This window comes from Condylura cristata, unplaced genomic scaffold (genome assembly GCF_000260355.1).
Source record: "Condylura cristata isolate star-nosed mole 26May11 unplaced genomic scaffold, ConCri1.0 scaffold00043, whole genome shotgun sequence".
Taxonomy (NCBI): Eukaryota; Metazoa; Chordata; class Mammalia; order Eulipotyphla; family Talpidae; genus Condylura; species Condylura cristata.
This window is the reverse complement of record NW_004567144.1, coordinates 3,790,451-3,813,666: the sequence shown is the minus strand read 5'-3', so window position 1 is coordinate 3,813,666 and position 23,216 is coordinate 3,790,451. Positions and strand designations below refer to the sequence as shown.

Sequence of the window (23,216 nt, the reverse complement as noted above, 5' to 3'; positions counted from 1 at the left end):
CTTCGTTGATCTGCCTGTTCTGCTCCCTACTCTGTCTCTGGTGAAGCCTCTCACCCTCCGCATCTCTGGCCTATACCCCAGTTCTGTATGAATAAATAAATAAATCTTTAAAAAAAAAACTTAAAAAAACAAAACAAAACATAAGGTATAAACAAAGAAATACAAGGAGAAATGGACAAATTAAGAGTCATATTGAATAAAAATGAAAAAGGACACGGAGGATCTGAATAATACAGTTAATTATTTTAGCTAATAGGTATATGTAGGTCTATATATCCAACAAAGTACATACACTTTTGAAATACACATTCAACATTTTGAAAGCTCAAACTAGAATCAAATACAATCTCAAATAAATGAAAACAATGATCCCTAATATGGTTTAGTTTCTAGACCAAACTATCAATTTGGAGGAAATACAAGAGAAAAGAGAAACATGTCAAAAACAATCGAATATTCAAATAAGATTTAATATTCAAATAAGATTTAATACCTATCTTCCTTAAACTCTTCCAAAAAATTGAAGAGAGGGTTACATTTTCCAACTCCTTTTACAAGGCAAGCATTACCTTGATACCAAAATCAGACATTTTGAAATAAAAACTACAATGAGATACCATCTCACCAGTGAAAATGGAATATATTAAAACAACTAGCAACAACAAGTGTTGGCGAGGATGTAGAGAAAAAGGACCTCTTCTACACTGCTGGTGAGAATGTAGTGAACTGGTCCAACCACCATGGAAGCTGTGTGGTGGTTTCTCAAACTGCTAAAAATGGAGCTTCCATATGACTCAGCAATTCCACTCCTAGGTATCACACAAAAACATTAATTCAAAAGGACACCAGTACCTCTAGGTTTATTGCTGCTCTATTTACAAAAAGGAAGATCTGGAATCAACACAAATGCCAAAAAATAGATGACTGGATACAGAAGATGTGGTATATATACACAATGGAATATTATTCAGCAATCAAAAAAGATAAACTCATGCCATTTGCAGTGACACAGATGGAGCTGGAAAGGATCATGCTTAGTGAAATAAGCCAGAAAGAAAACGAAAAATACCAGATGGTTTCACTCATAACAAGAGTGTACGGGGTTGGGGGGGGGGGAGAAAAACAACAAACAACTGTAAAACAGAGACATTCTATGGGGGTGGAGAGGGGAATAGGATCAAAACTGGGGTGGGAAAATGAGACTGGCCTATGGTGATGGTACATGGGTGAACTGGTGGTAGTAAGTCCACAGGGATTACAACTGAGATGAAAAAATGCACAAAATGAAGAATGTTGTAAAAATAAAATAAGTAAATTTAAATTAAAAATTTGGTGGTGTTTCTATATGTAAACTATGCACTGGACTATGGTGATGGCACATGGGTGATTTGGTGATGGAAAACCCAAGGGGATTGAAACTGAGATGGAAAAATGCACAAAAATATGTAAAAATAAACTATTATAAAATTTTTTTAAAAAAGAGTTATCATTAGAATTTTTGAGCTACCTTTGTGGGAGGGAAACAAGAAAAAATATAAACAAATGGGATTATATGAAACTAAATGTTTCTGCAATGTGAAAGAAATTGTTAAAATAAAAAAGGTAACCCACTGAACGGAAGATGATGTTGCAAATCATGTATTTGAAAAGGGATTAATATATAAAATATGCATGCAATTTGTACAACTCAACTCAACAACAAAAATACAAACTGATTAAATTGTCAGAAAATCTGAATAGACTTTTCACCAAAAAAGATATACAAGTGACCAAAGGACACATGAAAAGATGTTCACTGTCATTTATCATTAGGAAAATATATCACAACGGTCATTATCAAAAAACAAAAGACAAATGTTGAACAAGGATGTTGACAGAAAGGAATTCTTAAATCCATGGAGCCACTCTGGAAAACAGCATTGAGATTTCTCAAAAAAATTAAGAATAGAAATAACTATATGATCCAGGAGCTCCAATTCTGGGTATTTATTGGAAGAATATGAGAACGCTAATTTGAAAAGACATATACACCAGCATGCTAATTATGTTACAGGGTAAACCCTAATGTGAATTGGGCTGTGATTGTGGGTCCTCATCAGTGCACTTAAAGGGACTTATTATAAGATTCAACTGTTGGCACACATAGAAAAGCTAATAATGGGGTTATTTACAAGAGAAAGGGAAATGAATAACTCAGGGGAAAAAAGAGAGATAAGTTGGTTAATACATCCTACCAGTTCTGCTGACCTGAAACCCCATAGCATGCTGAGAGTTGGCAAAAAGCCAAGAGACAAGCCACAAGCCAAGAGGCCAATAGACCCCCAAAGGCCCACATGTCTTTTTTTATATCAAACCTGGCTGTTTAATTCCAACCTAAGGTCCCAGCAATCCCCCTTTTGGTGATGATGCAATTTGTAATTTCAGTGTCTAGGGTAGGGGTGGAATTCACCATATACTCTGTATATCTAGAGTTTGTTCAGGACATCCTTTCCTCCTAACAATTGGACTAGGTCAATGATAGCTAAGGGACCTGAAAGTAATTTCACCTGACATCTCAGGTATTAACTGTCTTTTCTAGGTGTTGTCACATGTACATTTCATCAGTAGTTTCCGTATCTCCATTTAAGTGGCTGGATATAAATGATGATGCTCCTAAAGCTAGAAGAACCCTATAGTGCATACTATTAGAAACATTTATCTAGCATGATAATGACTTACATGTTTTGGGAATGATCCTTCAAGCAATTATTAATTCATCTAACAAATATTAACAACCATCTTATGACACAAGCTATGCAACCTCTGTCGACAGACACGGTACGGATGGAGTGGAAATGCTCTGAAAAATCAGACTTTCCACACTAACTTATGTTATGACCTCCCTTTTTTGTTTAATCATAATATCAAAATATTCTGAGTAACCTTCAGCTTACAATTGGATTGCCTCAGCCACAGAAGGCGCTACCTGGCCCTGACAATCAAATACTGCACCAGGATGAGAAATTCCTCTTGAAGTCAAAAGTGATTTGACAACTGGCTGATTAATAAAAACAAATGGCTGTTACTGCAAAGTCTCTCACTGCCAGACAGAGGAAGACCCAAAACTTATCACTCTATCTCACATAGCCTTCTATTCAGTTTCTGAAGAACCACTCAAACTTCCTACTATCTAATCTTTAGATATGGAAATTTACCCAAGTCGCCTATTCAGGGCTAATCAGGTTTTCTACCATCTAGACTTCAAGAAAATTTACTTAAACTTTCTAACAAGTTTTTCAAAGAACCTTACCTTAATTTGATTTAATTTCCTCTTCCTGCCCTCACTTTACCCCCTAGGATGTCTCTATGAGAATGAAAGCCTTTAAGTAACAATGTTTCAGGGATTTTATTTTGGTTAATCTTCACTTTGGTAAATATAGTAATATTAGTCTTAAACTTTGTGAATCTATGTACCTGTTTTAACCTTGATAGATTGATTTTAAAAATGTTATAATCTCAACTAAAGGTCAAACGACCCAACTTCTTAGAAAAAAACGTGACTGTGATCTCAGCCCATTTAAATATGTTAATGTCATCCCCCGGCCTGCCTGAAGTGTATAAAATAAACCTCTGCTGAAGGCAGAGCACGAAAACTTGCACCCAACTCCCATTCCCGTGTTTTCCTTGCGCCCGCTCCCCATTTTTCCTCCTTTTTCTAGGAATCTTCGCTCGCGGACGCTGTTCCCACCTTGAGACCCTGCCTGTTCTGCCCCCCAATAATCCGTGATCGAGGACAAAGAGTGTCTGACAATCTTAGTTCTCAATTTTGTACTTAAGGCTATCAAAAGATTTTGTCAAATGTCTACCACATTTTTCATAGCTACCACCTTAGTAACAACACATGAAAAAAGATTGACTAGATTGATTTTTCTTAGTGAATTCAAGCAACTTTCTGGTGCTTATTTCTCCATTTCTAAGTTTTTGTAAGCCATTCCTGTAATAATCTATCCCTGTAGTAATCTACAACTTATATCAAACTTGTCTTTAATTTATGGAATTAACTTTTGCTCTCCCTCCCGTTTCTTTTTTCCAAAAACTGAAATTACATCTGTCCAGTCTTCTTGAAACACCTTGCTCCATAATTCCTCAAGGATCCGTGACACAGCTTCATGGAATGACCGGTAACTGAATATGTACTAACACAAACATCACTCCTGTTTTCTTTCTCACCTTCCTGGCTGGGGATTGAATTCGTGCTGCAGTGACTGCGAAACGTCATAGTGTTGGGCTTTAACCCACTGTGCCACTAGGGAGGGCCCAATTTTACAGTATTTTTAAAAAAGATATGCAGGTACCAGCTTTAACACTAAGTATGTACCCAAGAGAAAGTAAAAACATTTATCTACGTGAAAATGTATACACAGATGTTCAAAGAGTAATATTCAAAATAGTCAAGACATATCCAATTGATGAGTGGACAAACAAAATGTATATGCATTCAATGGAATATTATTAATAAAAGGGAGTGAAGTAGTGATATAAACATGGATTCTTGAAAACTTTATGGCAAATGAAAAACGCCAGTCACGGAGACCATATATTATATGCTTACATTGATATGAAATACAGGTTAGTGGTTGGCTAAGGCTAGAGAAGAATGGGAAGTAACTGCCAATGGGTGTGGTGTTTCTCTTTGGAGGTGATGAAAGTGTTCTAAAATCAGATAGTGTTGTTTGCACAACTGTGAATATACTAAAATCCACTAACATGTACAGTTTAAATGAGTTAATTTTATGATATTTGAATTATATCTCAATGAACTCACTATTGCAAAAAAAGAACTTAGAACTGTATACCTAAAACAAGAGAAAGGTAGCAAAAAAAAAAAAAACAACTTTAAAAACAGTATTAAAGTTAGATCTCCAAGTGCAAACAAACAAGAAAAGGATACATTTAAATACATTCAGAACAAAAAGTTTAATGTGAAAGAAATATTTCTCTGCTCTGTGCCAGCAGTACAATAATGATAAATGACAGGTAAACTTCTTCATTTACTACTTTTGCTTCTGCCTTCTCTGTTCATGAGAATTGAAATCCAATATTAGTGGAGGTAGTGAGAACTCAAACTACTTTAACAAGAGTTTAAATGTTCTGGACTAGGTGAATTATAGCTAAGAGATCTGAAAGTAATTTTAAATGAGATTATTGAAGCTATCTCATGGATGAGGAATTTATGGAGAAAGATGTTTCAGGAAGACTGGTCAGATGTAATTTCAATTTTTGGAAAAAATGGGGGGGAGCAAAAGTTAATTCCATAAATTACAGACAAGTTTGATATAAGTTGTAGATTACTACAGGGATAGATTATTACAGGAATGGCTTACAAAAACTTAGAAATGGAAAAATAAGCACCAGAAAGCTGCTTGAATTCACTCAATCTTTTTTTGTGTTGTTACTAAGGTGGTAGCTATGAGAAATATGGTAGACATTTGACAAGATCTTTTGATAGCCTTAAGTACAAAATTGAGAAATAAGGTGGTTGTTAATATTTGTTAGATAGGTTAATAATTGCTTGAAGGATCATTCCCAAAACATATGTCATTATCATGCTACATAAGTGTTTCTAATAATATACACTATAGAGTTCTTCTAGCTTTAGGAAGGAGCATCATCATTTATATCCAACAACTTAAATGGAGATATGGAAACTGTACCGATGAAATGTACATGTGAAAACACCTAGAAAAGACAGTTAATACTTGAGATGCCAGGATACTGATTTTAATTAGAAGTTGTTTGGAGAAAATCAAAACAAAAATTGCCTGGCTCAGCTCTGAAATCAAGTTAAAAACCAGATCCAAATTTCATAATTAAATTTGAAATTAGTGCAAGGAAAAAAACCAATTTTTTATTTCTGAATTGAGCCTCCAACTTGAATTGTAGCTAGTTGGAATGTGATCTGAAACATCCAAGTCAAAACACCAACAATAAGAGTACAAAAAGTTTCATCAACAACTATGGCTTTAATTACTCTGACCTTCTTTTAGACGGTCCCCTTCAGCCTTGGTTTTCTTCTGTCTTTCTGATCCAGCAAGGTCTACAAGATGCAGCTTGGAGCGAAAGCTGCTATTTCTATGATAATGACAGGAAGACACAGTGAGAATGGTAGAGTTTAAGGATGGTTGAGTATCAAAAGTGACCTAATGTTTCTAGTTTTCTTTCAAGTCAAAATAGTTCCACTGGTTACTAATTCTCAGAATATACTTATGTTTGAGGATTTGTCAAAGAAATTGAAAAAAGCAGCCTGATAATAGACTTTAGTAGAACTGTTAAAAACTTTCACTCTTTAGGGCCCTCTCTGGTGGCGCAGCAGGTTAAAGCACTGCACTAAGAAGCTTAAGCCAATTCCGCATGAATTTGATCCGCGCCTGCCCTGGAGGAGATCCACATGGCGTGGCAGACCTCTCCTGACCCAGACCTCTCCTGACCAGCGCGCTGCTCCCCTCAGCAGTGTACTTCATTGATCTGCCTGTTCTGCTCCCTGCTCTGTTCCTGGTGAATCCTCTCACCCTCCGCAAATCTGGCCTGTACCCCAGTTCTGTATGAATAAATAAATAAATCTATTAAAAATAAACTTTCACTCTTTAAACTGTAACTTACTTGTCATTTTTCTTTCTTTGCTCTATGGAGATTGTAAAGATGGCATGAGATCGGGATGACTGAGAGTTCATAGCTGTGGAACCCACAGTCCTACAGTTGTTGCCCTGCTCTAAACAGGAAACAGTATCCAGAGCAACCAAAACAGTCTTCTCAGTGAGTCCTACAATCTAATTCAGAGAAAGAAAAAATTACCTTATTATTCACACTTCAAATACTTGATGAGAAATTTAGGAATTGGCGCCTAGAAATTATTGATGAGCACAACAAACAGAACAATCCTAGGTTTCTCACCTAGGAAATCTCCAAAATAAAGGTACCAGTCAATAATCGTACTGGAAAAGATCTCTAGGTTTTAGGGAGCCCCAAGTGGAGGTGAACTTTGGCACAAGGACAAGAAGAGCAACACAAAAAGCTATGGTGTTTCCTGGCCCTCCCTGGTGGCACAGCTGGTTAAAGCACAGCACTGAGAATCTAAAGCCGCTTCCGCATGAGTTCGATTCCCGCCTGCCCCGGAGGAGACCACATGGCGTGGCAGACCTCTCCTGACCCGCCCGCTGCTCCCCTAAGCAGTGTACTTCGCCGATCTGCCTGTTCTGTTCCCCACTCTGTCTCTGGTGAAGCCTCTCACTGACCCTGAGCCTCTGGCCTGTACCCCAGTTCTGTATGCACAAATAAATAAATCTTAAAAAAAAAAAAAAAGCTATGGTGTTTCCCTTCTTTATTTCTTCTTCCATCTGGCTCTATGCTCCTTCCTGTATCTCTGATCCATTTTGTACCTCACTTTATTAGGGTCAAATAGCAAGGTATAGTTTGGCTGAAGAAGGTGGCCAGGAAAACAAGGTGGTAGTCTAGCTATTATATCTACCTGGGAGAACAAGTTAAAATCTCTTGGATCCTTTGGAGATTGAACTGATTATGAAGTCCCTTCTTGCCCAAATATGTTGTTAGTTTATCATTCCATAGTTCCCAAACCTATATCAGTAACCCTAAAATCTAGTCCTTTAGTTCTAATTACCTACTATATACACTAAATGATTTAATGATTGAAATCTTTAAATTATATATAAAAATCATCTTCCTTCCACAACACTGACTCTGAAACTTTTCCATTTCTACCTCCATTTCTAAAACCTCAAGATGTGCCTTCATCTTGTCCACTCCTTCATATCTCAGCTATCAAAAACTCCTAATTATTCCTTTCAAATCTATTGCTTCTTTCCCCTCTTCATATCAATTTGACTAGTCCAGATCAAATTACTCCATGGCTAAGAAATAAGGCAGCAGTTTCCTCAATTTTCCTCATCTTAATCTCCTTTTCAATCTATTTCTGTTTAGGTTTCATAAAGTCCTGCCTCCTAATTTGTCACCAACCTAAGCCCTTTGTTACATATGAAGATTTTAAGATAGATTCTTCTAATACCCAGGAGCTACCTTTAGAAAGATATACACATAAGATAAAAATTGGATAAATGTGTCCATAACAATCATTCATTTGGAAGTATTAAAAAACTTACATATGGTTCACAGGAATAGAAACTAAGCTCATTAGCTTGGCTGCAGTCTGGTCCAAACATATTTCTTATTACTTCCCACCAATATTCTCTAATCCAGATAAAATAGTCTACTTATTATACACAGGAGAATGTTTTCTCCTTAAGCTATTCCTTACTACAAGAACAACCTTACTTATATTTCATTCATCCCATATGAAGAGTATTACAAACTTGACCTTATCTACCTCAACTTGAATCAGAAATTCAAATATATTTGTATTGCAAGTTTAACTTCAAATAATGCTTGGTATTTAATTCCTGTCTTACCATGAGGCATATAAAAGATCTTGAAGCTGGGTGAATGTTGGTTCAGTATCTACATTCTTTCTAGGGATAGCATACACTTTGCCCATGTTCTTTATTCCTACTATCCAAACTGTCTTCATGCATTCCAAACTTTTAGGCTTACAAAATGATCTTTAAACCCTTATTTTAGTAGCTTTCTAGTAACTTAAAGACCCAGGAGCACATGCATCTGCTCCTCAGGCTCCTGTCTCGTACACATGCAACTTTCTCTACCTATTCTCTTTCACTTCCAGCCTTGGATTCTGTCACTCCTGAATACTCAAGGTGGTTCTAGACCCAAGCTCTGCCTGTTGTTAATACTGTCTTCTGATTTGACCCACTCCCATATATGAAACTCTTACGATTACCACAAATTTTGTGTTCAGCTCCAACCCCTCATCCTGTGTCTATACTTATAACAGAAGCCTCTCAAATAATCTCTTGCTACAGAACTTATAATTTTTCATTTTTTAAATATTCTTTAGAGTTCTGCTTTTTAAACATTACCCTAGGGCCTAGTACAATGTCTATTACAAGGTTGTCCAGCAGAATTTTCTATGACCATGGATATATTCTTTGTGTGTTTAATACAGTAGCCATATGCTACATGTACCTATTAAGCACTTGATATATGACTAGTGCTACTGAAGGACTAAATTTTAAATTTTATTCAACTTTAGTTCATACCAGTTTACACAGCTATTTGGTGCTAGTGGCTACTGTACTAGACAGCCCAGACTAAAGAACTTTATTTCCCATAAGAGCTTTATTTCTCACATCAGGGATATTAGATTAACAAAGGGAACTAGGATCATACAAAATCTGAAAGACTGAAATGCTAGTAGTCATTTAAAGCTAGAGTTGAAAATAAAAGGAATGTGAACTTTCAGTGCCAACATTTTTAAATAACATCAACTGAGAGACAAACACACCTTTATGCCTTCTTTAGGATCCTCCCGTATATTTATTTGAGAGGCTTTGTCACGAGATGGGCATAGAAGATCCAAGATTTCTTCGTTGTAAATCTGGTATTGTTGAAAATAAAGTGGTAAAACCAAGATGTTAAACAGTGGTAATCTCAGGGTGGTGGGATGATATATTTTTAAAATTCTCTACAACTTTCTGTATTTAAAATAAAAAAAACATTACTTTTATAATTAAGAACTTTACATGCTATCATTCGATACTTAAAGAATGAATTTACATTTGATATGTAACAAAAACTGAGCCTGCTCTTTCAAGAGTCACTTAGGAATAGCAAACACAACGAAAGTTACATGGGTATCCAAATTCAGTTATTTTGATGGTGTCATAGGAGCATCATTTTCATCAATTTTGTTAAAATGTAAATAATGGGTCTTTAAAGAAGAGTGGTAGGGGAAAGCAAACAGAAGTAGCCACCAATATTTTAATATTTCAACTACAACCAGAACTTCAAGTAGTTAAAGCAGTGTTTGGCATACAGTAAGCGCCAAATTTGTTTGCTATTATTGCTATTGCTATTAATTATGACAGCTTCCCAAGTTATTTTTATATTTGATTACCTTGGCCACAACTGGGTTAATCAAGAGACTCAAGAAGGCTAATCTTAATGTTTAACTCCCTCCTCAATTCTACATCTATCCTTATTAACATATTACAATTCATTTTGAGAAGTATTCATATGCAATCTATAATTGCATACTTAAGTTATATACATTAGATAAGACAACTTTATCTCATCTATTCTATGGAACCAACTAACTAGTTTCCCAGGAGTCATGATTTCCCTAAATATGTGTTTTTGGTATATGAGTTTAGATATAACAGGTCCATCTACTTGTATACCAATATATACTAGCATGAAAATTTCCACAAGTACAGGAAATTTTATGTTTTGTTTGTTTATATATCCCAAGGGCCTATAACATAATAGGTGCTTACTAAATATCTATTGAATTAACACACCCTATTATCAGTTACACCATGCAATACCTCACCCAATTTTTATTAGTCTTCATGAAGCAGGAGCTACCACTTAAGCCTCAAAACAGTTAAGCTAAATACTTTTCTGCAGACTCCTCAGGGAATCAATAATGGAGGCCAAATTGGAATTAGAGAGTTTTTAACATTGTTTTTATACAACAATGCCAATTCCTCTGATGATCAGATTAAACATACTATTCTGACAAGGAAAGAACTGGGTGGGAGCCAGATCCAACTGAGCTAGTAAGCTTTTTCAATAAATTTAATATGCAATTTACTAAAAATATAATTTACTAATTTGAATCATGCCAGGATAAAACTGACTGGATTTATTTTTCTACCCAGAAAAATTTGCTATCAGAATAATTAAAGATAAATAATTTACCTCTAAGTATGACACTTTCAGAGTAAATTCGAAGTCACTTTTTTTATCAATTTCTTTGAAGAGAAATTGTATTACTCTAGGAATGACCCCAACTGTCGGTTCATTCTCTTGCTCTGCAGTGTATGTACCTCCCATTGAATAGGTTTTTCCAGAGCCAGTTTGTCCATAGGCCAGGACTGTAGCATTGTATCCTGGCAAAGAGAAGTCACATGCATAATGATCCTTAAACATTTTCATCCAATTAACATATTACACTTCCTTCAGCAATTACTGTAGCAAAATTAAGACTGATCTCCTAAACTACAGTGTCTTAGGACTAGTACACACAGGGATTAGTTTATATGGATACCTTGACTTTGCACTGCTTCAAATAAGCAACAAAGAAAAATACTAACCCCCAAACACAGGCCCCTCAAAGACATTACTGAGAAAATAAAGGTGATGAATTCATGTACAAAGCCTTTCATAATTTTATAATTCTAGTTTTTACCTTCTTTGAGTAATTCTAAATTACAAGAATTAAATGACTCTTAGATGCTCCATAAATAGATCATTGCATATATATCTTTGATTCACAGACGCTCATTTGAAAAGGCAACAAAGTTGCTTTTGATTGTCAGTGAAAGAATCCATTTTCTATCTGAATTCTCAGACTGCATCTGTACCACATTATCAGGCTCCTCATAGAAATATCATTTAAGCATGATTTAATATAACATTCCCTTGCTTTTAGAAAAAAAGTGATAATATTCTACACAAAAATGTCTTGATGCAGTTTAAAAAAATTGTTCTTTCCATGGAAAAGAAAAATGTTAAAACAATTGGTAAGTGTGTATACAAACATATATATGTGACAAGCTGAAAAGGATAACTGTTTATCTGAGTAATAAATAAAATGATAATTTTCAATATGTTTCTTGTTGCTTCTTTACATTTTAAATTGTTAAATAAAATAGTAGTTGAACAGTAGCTGTATCTTTTGTTGTTGCCTATATTATCAGTACTATTTGCAGAAAGACTTACAAAGTACATTTCTGCTTGAGTTCAGTTTTAGTAAAAGCACCTGTTTTATAGATCAGTTTGTATATTTCCTCTTGCCAGAGAACCCAAATTGGATATTTTCCTTTTAGCTAATAAATTTACACTTTTGATTGAAATAAAAGGTAAATAAACCAAGCTATAGCTGGAGCAAGATTGAAATAACCAATGAGTAGGTTATTATCACCTAAGCTCCAATTGATATCACTCACTAATTATAGGATAGCAGCTACTAAACTGTGTAAGTATAGCACCTAGAAGGAATTATAAATCCAAATTTACTTCAAGGTGGAAAAATATGATCTTAGGGAAGTCTACCCCCTATCAGAGTATTAGGCATGTTCTAATGAAACAAAGCAAGTTTTCTCTGTTAATTGATCATCATTTACAATAGATCTATTACTTATTATTTACTGACATAAATTTGGAGTCTGAAGGAAAAACATTTTTGAAACAATTTATTAACCTAAAGGAAAACCTTAAATTTTTGAAAGACCCTGTCTGTCCAAATGAAAACTTGGATGTCTGAGACCATAAGAAAATGTTAAGAAGAGATTTTTCACTGTAACAAACCACTTGTATCACCTCCTAACTATGGGGCAAGAGAATAATATCCCATAATCTTCAATTACCACACATATTTGTACACAGCAATGACTGGGGGAACAAGTTTCAATACCTTTTACAAAACACTTAGGGTTCTGTGGCTGGGAATTCAAAGTACATGAGGGTGCACTGTAGAGCTGTAAAGAAAACTGACTTTGTCTTTGCAACTGTGAGTAACGTTAACCAAGCACCTACAGATTGGAATCATCATCTACTTTCTATCACCTCTAAAGACTACACTTTAGTTAAGAACATAAAAGTAGTACCAAGTGCTGTTACCATGCTCTCAACATACATTCTGAGGAAGATGACTACATAATGAACGTTCTAGAAGCCATATTGTTTCAAGAATAGCCAGAAGAAGTTAGGGATGGCTAATTAGAAGAGACTTAGAATCATATATTCTAAACATGTGAAAAGGGAACAATATTGGCTTAGCAGTAGAGAAGCCTGGCAGATAATCCCTTAATCAAGTGATCAAAATGAGCAATGGAACAACTCAAAAGAGTGGGCTGCCTGGTTAGATTCAATGGGAATACAGAGCCACTTCTGTGATATTTCTGTTAAAGATATACAAACGGGATCTAATCATAAATAAACACCAGATAAACCAAATTGAAAAAGTTTACAAAATAACTTCCTTGTGATCCTTGAAAGTGCCATGCCCATAATAGTTTTAAAAAAGACAAGAAATTTTAGAATGACTACAGATGCAGTAATACTAAATACAAAGGACTTTGAACTTGATCATTTTGCTGTATGAGACATCATAGGGGCAACTGGTGAACCGTGAATGGGGTCTAGAGACCAGATCGTAGTATTACAGTAATGCTAATCCCATAATTTCGATGGTTGTGGTGAAGTTATGAGGGAGAAAGTCCTTGTTTATAGGAAATATACTCTAAAATATTCAGGGACATCAGGTCAACAACTCATGTCAGGTGATTTAGGGGAAAAAAAACCTTTCTTTTTGCTGTTCTTGCAACATTTCTAAAAATTTGAGATTACTGCCTTATTTAACATTTAAAAATTTGGAAACAAAGTGCTCAGTTTCCTAAAAGCAATCAATCATAGTGCCTGATGAGTCAGTGAGTTCCCTATCAAAGATGAAGTTTTAAACAGGTGCTTGAAGTTCACTTAACAGAGATATTGCAACAACACATTGTTCTGTCAATAGACAGATAATGTACAAATGTCCCCCCTTCTAAAAATGAACAGTAGTTTTGTCTCTCTAATAACCAGCTATACTAGAACAATAATTAAATGCCTCTTAAGTACTGCTCCTTTCTCAGAACCCTGCTATGGTCTTCATCAAAAGCCCTAGCTTCTGCAATAACAATTATTAGTTGGCTATAGTATTCCAAGGCTTCAGGAAATCTCCTTCTTCACCCAGAGAAATTCTGTTATTCAAGACCTATCTCAAAGAAACCCTATGATGTGAAACTCATCCCAAAGCCCTCAAGTATCAGTAATCCTTTTGGTTTTCACACCACTTTGAATGCAAGCCATGCTACTTCTATAGCTGAACTGTTGCATATTCTGTTGCATATTTTTAACTTTTAAAATATCTTCTTTTAAAGACAGGTACAAAAAGTTTAAAATATTTTATGTATTTAAAATTATGTATCTAGTCATCTACTTCCAGTCCTGCCTATGGACTTTGAACTTCTTCAGGGCCGGAAACTATACTATTTATCTTTGAATCCTTCAACAGACTTTGGGGTGCTAGGGCCTCAAGTATGCTGGCACAAAGATCAGCATCAGCACCCATCAAAGAATTCAGAGGTTAATGTAGTTTCAGGAAAAACAAATACACAAGTCACAGATGAGCAGAACCACAGAAAGCAAACCTAAAGTCTAAAACAAGCTTCAGAGGTACAGAAATGTCCCCAATGCCAATGGGTTAGTTCCTAGCCTGAGCTTTTTGAAGGCAAGAGTCATGTTTCATCCATCCCTGCATTTGTAGTGCCCAGGTACAGTACCTGACACACACTATACAGTCAAAAACTGTGGACGGCATTAAAGAGTCTCACCTTTAAATATGCCTTTAATGAGTGGTGCTACTGCCGTCTTGAAGACTTCCTCTTGTTCAGTCGAGGGGTCAAACACGAAATCATAGGTGAAGGATTTGTCTGTACCAACCACCACCTAGGAAGGCCAGGGACACGAGGTGAAGGGAAAGGAGGCCAGACCACGCCCCTCTGCCCCGGCGCCCAGCTGTTCAGAGGCAGCCCCAGGGCTCCGCTACGCACCTGAGGTTCCCCCGGCACGAAGGAAAGGCACATCTGGCAGCCCTCGCTAATCTCTTTGGGGACTAGAGGGCGACATCGCAGGGCCACTCTTACGGGAATTCCCTTCACCTCTTCCTTCATGATCCTTTCTCGGCACGTCACTGTGGAGGAGGAAGAAGAGGCTCGATGAAGAGTCGTCGTAGGTCCGTAGGGGCGGGAAGAATTCCTCCCTCACTTCTTACCCTCCTCGGAGGGACGGGTGGGTTACAGAACTCAATGGTAGCGGGGCAGCCTCGCCCCTCCCCCCAGGGTCGCTGAGGCACTCTCCCTCACTTGGCCACCACAGGACAGCCATCAGCCCGACTCTGAAGACAGCAAAGTGGCATCTGAAGTGGAAAAGGAAACCTCCCTTCCCCCTTCCTCCCAGTAAAGACGACGCCAAAGAACCAAAGCCTGGAGTACCGGGAAAGGTAGATTCTCAGCTAAGGTGTGCCCCCCTTAACTCACCAAACTATTCGTCCCTTCCCTGGTCTCCCGCCGCCCTCTCCCAACCGAAAACGTAACCGCCAAGTTTCAAACCGTTACTAGAGGCGCCAGCCAATCAGAGCGCAAAAAGTCGGAGGGCGGAGCAAGTTCGTCCACGCCGGGGCGCGCAGGAAGACGCGCTGTGAAAAGGCGGCTGTGCCCCGCCCCCTTCCTGCCTCGTCCCAACATCCGCTTCCGTTTTGCAGAAACTTTGGGCGGAGAGCGGTTCCGGCCGCTGCTGAAACCTGCTGGTGAGTGAGATTATCCAACTTTCAGCGCAGCTTTTGCATTGAATTTAGTCAGGATGCGGGGCTGGGGTTGGTAGGGGGCTGGTTGTAAAGAAAAGTAGGACTCCCAGCGTTACTGATCACATCTGGGCCAGAGCGGTGCCTTGCTCGGGATCTCTTGCTAGTTGGAGTCAACACTCCCTTGAACTTTGATGGTGGTAAAATCTTTTTAGACGGGATCCTGATTTTCTCTTCTCTTGGAGGAAGACAGTAAAATTATTTTTTCGGAATTGTGAGAAAAACCTCTTTAGAAAAGCTAGCAGGTTGCTCGACATTGTGATACTGGGCAAAGTTAGTTTTTCTTACATCTTTTTTTTTTCTTTTCTCCAAATTGTTTCTTACTAGAAGTGGAGTGGGCTAGGCTTATAAACTGACAGCCTTGGAGTGGGTTGGAGCTGTTTTGAAACTTCCTTTGCTTCTGTCCCTTTTGAACCATTTTTGTCTGCTTTGATTCACCCTTCCGTTCCAGAGCCGTGTGGGAGATGGACAGCCGCATACCTTACGACGACTACCCGGTGGTTTTCCTGCCTGCCTATGAGAATCCCCCAGCATGGATTCCTCCTCATGAGGTGGGAACCAGCTGTCCCCTTGAGTGTGGAATTTTTTCCTGTAGCGTGTGAGATGATAATATGAAAGGTAGGATGGTAGGTTTAGAAAACTTAATGGAGACCGAGTCTTAGCTCTTGTTGGATTCTCAGCAACTGGAACCATTAGGAGCTTCTCATGGAATCTCCTGCTAGAGTCCATTTATACCAGAGTATTCTGGAAATTCAGAGACTACTTTTCATTCCTTTGTGATAACTGGAGCACAACTGAACTGTTAGCACTTACATATGCTCTCCATCTATCCTTGTGGACAGTGTTATCTCTTCTACTTAAATTTAGTCCTTTCACTGTTTCCTCATCAGGAATGATGCATTTGTGTTCTAGATGAAGGTGAGTATAAAATCTAAGACCGGAAGTAATATTTCTGGGGGTTTCTGTGTCTTGCAGAGGGTCTACCACCCAGACTACAACAATGAGTTGACCCAGTTTCTGCCCCGAACCATCACACTGAAGAAACCCCCTGGAGCTCAGGTGCGCTATGGAGCAGTTGTGTGTTATTCCAGACTAGATTTATTCATACCAGGCCCAGAAGTTGACCATGATTGGGGGGACAGATTAGAAAGCAGGTAGGGACATAAAAGCTGCTGTGAATGTTGTAGAAGATGCCATTTCTTCCTTTTATGGACATAAAAGCTGCTGTGAATGTTGTAGAAGATGCCATTTCTGTACCTTCTGACCTCTCTGCAAGACACATAAGATGAGCTTGTATAGTGATGCTAATAGATGTTCTTGTGCTTGTGGTCTATATTGTGCCCGCATTCTGTGCTCTTGTCTTACAGCTGGGGTTTAATATCCGAGGTGGAAAGGCCTCCCAGTTGGGCATCTTCATCTCCAAGGTGCGTGTGCCTAGTAGGCTATAAAGATAGCTACTGCTCCTTGTAAGTTATTAAATTATAGACCTCTGATGTCCCTAGGCCTGAGAGGATGATTCACTAGACTCATAGAAGGATCATAATGGTAACACCCCCTCTCACTTAAAACTTTCTAACTGGCAAGCCATGTGTCTCCCTACATTGTCTCTTCTCACATACACACACAGCACTTTATTTCATTTACAGTCTTTGAGATTATCCCACCTTGATCACACGTTCTGTCTTTACCAATAGGTGATTCCTGACTCTGATGCACACCGAGCAGGACTTCAGGAAGGAGACCAAGTCCTAGCAGTAAATGATGTGGATTTCCAAGATATTGAACACAGTAAGGTAAGCACAGCACTTGGACTGTGGTGAATGTTTTCTAATGAAGTATGGCATGAAACACCACCCCCCCCTTGCACCCCCTGTGGTGAAGGCAAGAAGCAGTCCCAAGTAGAAAATGTTGGATAGGTTTAATCTGTAACTTGATCATGAATCTCTCCTGGGGAAGTACAGCAGAAGTAAGCTGCTGCTTGTGACCCAGAGGGTTAGAGTGAGAAATTACTTCTCTCCTGTTATAATTCTGTCATCTTCGTTTGTACAAGCTACTGTTTTCCTTACAGGCTGTTGATATCCTGAAGACAGCTCGCGAAATAAGCATGCGTGTCCGCTTCTTTCCCTATAGTAAGTGCTACTCTTTTTTACTTACCTGACATGATCCTGGGTAGGAACTCATTAAATATTGATTACTAGAGGCTTCATGAGTTGGGAGTGGACAGTTGGGAGCTCAGGCATGAAATTAACCTGCTTTTTCCTTCCTTTTCCCCAGATTATCATCGCCAAAAAGAGAGGACAGTGCACTAAAGAGTTGCAACCTGTAGCCCTCCACTTGGACTCTTCTTGAATAAGCTGGCTAGCCCCAAGGGAAACCACTTGAGAAACTACTGTTAGCCCCTCTCTGGCACACTTGAGTGGGGAGGATGGGGAGACACAGAGCTAGCTAACCAACTGCATTACTCAAACTATACTGTACTTTTTTTAGTTCCATATTTTTCTAGGTGAGCTTCATTCCCTGAAAGGAGAAGGATGATGATGTCTAGGTATAGCCTAACCGTGGAGAACCAGCTGGAAAATGCAGCAGACATCTATTGAACACCATGTGCTAGGCAATACATACATATAACATCATTCATTGTCGTTATAGTGTAGAAATCAATAGGAAAAAAGCATCTGGGGAGACTCCAGTGGGACCCTCTTTTTCCATCCCTTCTCCTACCCTCACCCCTAATAGTAAAACAATGCTGAGGAAATGTTGGTGTGATTTTGGATGACAGTAATTGGGTGTTAAATGCTATTGAGGCCAAGATAAAAGCTCTTCTGTTATAATTCTGTTCTGGTCAGAATAGGTTGCTCCTCAACAACTGCAAGAACACATCAGCTCAAAGAGAGGAGTCACTGAAAGGAACAAAGCAGCCCTATACCTACATCATACCTCTTATCTAGGCAGAACATTAGGGGGCCCCAGGAACCATAGTCACAGTATAATGGAGGAATGGCACAGGGACATGAGTACTGGAGGAAGCAGTGCCCCGCCCCCTGGAGCTTTGAACATTTCTGTTCAGGGGACAGTATTAATATAGTTCTGTCCCAGATTTTTTGATCTGGAATATAAACTGAGGGAGAGATCTAGATGCCTTTTTTTTTCCCCAGGAATGGCAGTAAGAATTTGGTTTCTGATTTCCATTTTGTATGTTGAATATTGCTGATTACCGTCTACTTCACCCTAGTGCCCAGATAACTTGCCATCTTAATACCTTAATTACCAATCCATTGTTAGAGATTTCAGGGGACACCTTAGGCCATTTCCATTGGCATATAGAAAATACATATTCAGAATTGAATGTTTTCTAATGAAGTATGGCATGAAAAACCACCCCCCTTGCATTTAATGAGAGTCAAAATTGTCTTACAAGAGTCCTGGGATGCTTAAATATATATTTCCAGGCCCTTCAGCTAGATTCTGTTGGTCTGAGAGCCTGTAAATCTGAATTTCTAAAGTCTTGTTCAACTACAGAAAACAGTCCTAAATAGTCATTTTTCTATGAGGAAATCCAGCTTTCACTGTAACTCCTACTACCCTCATCCTCAACACACACCATGTCTGCTAAGGTACTTCTAGATGCTCAGTGCCATTGTTAGGTAGCAATATCCCTTGTGGGAAAAGCTGAGAGCAATGTTTAGATCTCTCTAAATGCTAACTGGGAAATCCCCTCCTATTCTATGCTCCTCTTGCTTTGCATCCCCCCAACAAAAACCTGAAAAAAACTAGAGACTTCCAGAAGTGGACTAGATAATTCCACAAAGGTATATTGCCTGAGTCTACTGAATGTTGTTTTAGACTCCTGATAGTTAAGATTTTAAAACAACTCATCTAAGAAGTGGTAAGCATAATGAAAAAGTCTCAGCCAGGTGCCCTGGTCCCAAGGGGAAAATCCTGCCTCTAAACTGGATGTTTCATTTAGATACTTGGAATCGTTTTGTGTCGGGGCACCAAAATGATGCCCTTCCATCATGGAGGTCTAGGTACAATATGGAGAAGGCAGAAGGACCTGTCATTCATCAATGCTGTAGATAACAGTGGGGGGATGAATTAGTTGACTTTTGGTGTATCCCAACTGCTGTAGAACTACATTCCTTATAACAGTGAAAGTAAGGTGGAATCTTGACCTTACAGGAACTTTCCACCCATTATCTGTGATATATCAAAAAATGATAGCACTGTTTCAGGGCTTCTGTTTTACTCCTGAACACCCAGGAGTTGGAAGAGAGTTCAGTAATATGAAACATTTAATCTGAGATGGGGAAGAAGTATTGGTAATGGGAAGCCCAGCTACAGTTGATTCAAATTAGAGTGAATGCCTAAACTATCAGTAGGAACAAAAACTTGAGCCTGACTCATTGGATGACTCCAGTTAGATTTCAACCACTGAATATATTAAGGTAATAAAGTTGAGATGGCTAAAGTGAAATCTCAACTTCTAGGAGATGAGGAATTCTGATCTGAACATCCCTTTCACTTAAAGGCAAACCACAGAACTACTTTGCTGAAGTTAGTCCTGTTTTCATTCAAATGTCAGGCAGAAAAATTGGCCTGGTTATCAGCAGAGTTTGCCTTCTGCTAGTTCCTTAAATTCCCCAGCAAAGCTGGGGCAAAGTTTACACATCCCTTCAAGTGGAAACCAATTACTTCTGGAAGGAAGGGCAGAAGCCACATAGCACATACATAAGTTGGGTCTGAATGGGTAGTGATGGGCAAAAAAAAAAAAGTTGGTATTTAGAGATGTGATTCTGGGTCTTTGCACTGTGCAGTGGGAAGATGAAGTTTACCTTCAATACCTTTCAATAAAACAAGTCTAGGTTTTATTGGAATAAGCAGTGGTGGGTAGCTAAGGGCAAGGGTACTATCACAAAGAATAGTGGGTATTATGTTTCTCATACTGCAACTGGTTGGGCTCGGTCTCAAACATGTTGAGTTCTCTAGGTTTTTTTCCCTCAGGCAGAAATCTATCTGGACAAATGAGAAATGAGGTAAGGGCCAGATAGTAATAAGACCCTTGTGGCCCAGAGTGAGTGGATAAAGCTAGGTCATTCTGAGGTGTAATGATACCTCCCTACAAGCCAGAAACCCTTGAGCCCATGCCTGCAATCGAATCCCTAACTCTGGTGACTCCTTCCCAGGTAAACACTTCAGTAGACCTTCCTTGTAGAGACCTTCCTTGTAGAGACTGAACTTTAGGTATGCCAGGAAGAGTTAACAGTTCTACATTACCTTTTATTCAGATCAGTATTGTTACCCACCAATATGATGACAATCTTACCACCTCTTTGTGTCCATATATAGTCTACCCACTGGTCTGACTTGGAAGAACTAACTTCTGCAGGAGGAATATGTTGCAGAGTGTTGAAACATTTAGTAGAGGTTTGGAGAGAATATGTACTTCTCCTTTCTCTTTATGTATTTCCAGCTTCCCTGTTGTTTCCCTCAGTCCTCTTTTTCAAATAAAACATAGTTTGAGAGCCACTTGTTATAAAAAAAAAAAAAAAGCACCAAAAAGTTGAATGATGAATGTATCAGTAGTTAGGAATTAAGTGGCAAAAGTGCTCCTGGGCAGCTGTCTTAACTAACTGCAGCTGGATCTGCATAAAACAAATGTTTAGATCAAAGATGGAGACAGGTAGGAAAACTAGCCTTTTAAATGCTAGAATTTAATAAAAGTAAAATCAAAAATCAAAGAAACCAGGCTGCTATGGCAACAAATCAAGTGGCCTCCCATCCTAGGACAGGTCCAATTTCAAATTTTTGATTAAGGAAGACCCCATAGAGCATCAAATTTATAAGGATTCAAGGCCTCTAGGACTTTGTACTACAGTTGGGAATTAGATAAGGTCAAAAAGAACAAGAAATATACAGGGTTTGATCATTGAGTTCAGGTTTACCTTCCTGTTTTTATCCACAGAGAATCTGGGATGGTGAGCAGAGATTTGTAATGGAGTCTTTCCACGGTTTCCAGGTTGAACTGCTTGGCTGTGGGCCAGCAGGGCGCCAAGGCATAAGTCGCGGCAGGACAGCAGCGCTCGGTGCCTAGTATCACAGGATGGGTGAGGCCTAACTAAGGTCACACAGGACTCTCTGTGCCTCCACAACTCCAGCTCTCTACGATTAGCTCGAACAGGTGCCTGCAGTTCCTTCGGTATCTGAGGCCCGAGCCATGGGTGGTGAGTTCGGAGTGGCATGGTCAGGGCCCAGAGGGAAATTTAAAGGGCAGTGGCTGTGATAAGAAGACTGTGGGGGTTGTTAGGGAGAAGCATTGACGGGGAGAAAGGAGGGGTACTCTTTCTCGGTAGTTGTATTACTCTTCAGGAGGAGGAGGGAACACCAAAGAGATCATCAGGTTTGTGTGGACCAGCAGGTTTTACTAGAGCGTTGCAGTGGCGTTCCCACACCGAGGTACACAAGCCCGGTGCTCAGCTCCCCTCTTCACGCTCGCAGCCAGCTCCAGGATCTGCTCCCCATCGTGCTCCTGCTGCGTAAATGCCTCGATGAAGATTATGTCTTCAGAGCTTGCAGAGCAGAAGCAGCAGAGGGAATGGAGTGTTAGGAGTAACTTCCGGACGGCCTCCACGTTCAGTCCTTTATCCTGACCTCAGAGAAGTGATACTTTCCTTCTCTGCAGCCCAGCTCAGGTCCTCCGCCCCCTCTCCGCAGCTCCTACACTCTGCCCCCAGATCCGCCGTGCAGCATTGACTGGTTTCGCCTTTGCTCCTTTCCCAATCTCCCAACACAAAAGTCCCCCCACGAGCCCAGGAGGAGAAACTAGAAGGAAGGTGGGGAGGGAGGAAGTATTAGAAAAATGAAAGACGGAAGGGGGAGGGAAGAAAAAGACAAATGAAAGGAACGAGGGGGAATGTCGATTCCAGGAGTAGGAGGTGGAGGCGGGGCACACAATACGGGAAGAAGGGGAGGTGTCTGAAAGGCGCTGAACTGTGGCACCAAGCTAAACTACAGGTTTACGCTACACGCGTATTGAAAGCAACACTTCATAAAATAGTCCGTGACAGTGGGAAAGGGCGGGGATGGAGCCTCTGGGCTTCATATTTCATTACCTAAAAGCCTAGAGGGGGGGAAATGATTTCATTTCTTAAAAGCATGGCAGGGGGTGGGGGAATGGAGCTTGAAACTGATGAGGTGCTCCTAGGTTCCCTGAAGAAAAGTCTCACGGTTCTGCCCCTCCCTTTTTAGACCCTTGTCCGGCTCACAAACACACTCCGCCTAAAAACCTAGTCCCCAGTCAGGAAGTCAGAACAGCTTGGTTCCCAGTGCTCAAGGACATGGTTCTTGTGAATCCCACTTAGTCATCAGGCTCAGAGGCAGCTCCACGCCAACATCACTACAAGGTGCAAGGATCTTTGGTTTCCCATCTCCTCATCTTCCCTTTCTCGCACCGCCCCCCCCCCCCACGCCATCTTCTTACCTGGCGGTCAGGTCACCTTAGGGAGCTGAGGATAGAATGGCATCCTAAAAATGGCAACTAGAAATGGCAAGAGGCAACCTAATTTTACTGGGGGGTGAGGAATCATAAAGCAACGCTACAAAATGGGTTTCACTCAGCTCACAGGTTTGGGAAACCAGTCTTGCCGAGACTGATGCTGAACCTTCACTCTCCTGCCACAGGATACCA

At 39.3% G+C, this 23,216-nt stretch overlaps 2 protein-coding genes across 2 annotated transcripts in view; one reads left to right on the top strand and one right to left on the bottom strand.

The window, feature by feature from the left end:
* The window catches only part of KIF4A (kinesin family member 4A), a 129,145-nt gene extending 113,865 nt beyond the window's left edge, over window positions 1-15,280 (bottom strand). Inside the window, exons 1-7 of the mRNA XM_004694456.2 lie at window positions 15,210-15,280; window positions 14,724-14,863; window positions 14,505-14,619; window positions 10,828-11,018; window positions 9,410-9,502; window positions 6,640-6,806; window positions 6,017-6,111 (exon numbers count right to left, since the gene is read on the bottom strand). Of these exons, the coding sequence (XP_004694513.1) occupies window positions 6,017-6,111; window positions 6,640-6,806; window positions 9,410-9,502; window positions 10,828-11,018; window positions 14,505-14,619; window positions 14,724-14,843 (781 nt within the window). The 5' untranslated portion in view covers window positions 14,844-14,863; window positions 15,210-15,280. The remainder of the gene's footprint in view (window positions 1-6,016; window positions 6,112-6,639; window positions 6,807-9,409; window positions 9,503-10,827; window positions 11,019-14,504; window positions 14,620-14,723; window positions 14,864-15,209) is intronic.
* A 122-nt stretch (window positions 15,281-15,402) lies between these two features.
* PDZD11 (PDZ domain containing 11) lies at window positions 15,403-18,368 on the top strand. Its single transcript, XM_004694455.2, has 7 exons — window positions 15,403-15,478; window positions 15,984-16,083; window positions 16,508-16,591; window positions 16,900-16,956; window positions 17,227-17,325; window positions 17,601-17,661; window positions 17,807-18,368. Exons 2-7 carry the CDS (start codon window positions 15,997-15,999, stop codon window positions 17,839-17,841), a joined length of 423 nt encoding a protein of 140 aa, XP_004694512.1. The 5' UTR covers window positions 15,403-15,478; window positions 15,984-15,996; the 3' UTR covers window positions 17,842-18,368.
* Window positions 18,369-23,216: the final 4,848 nt, after the last annotated feature.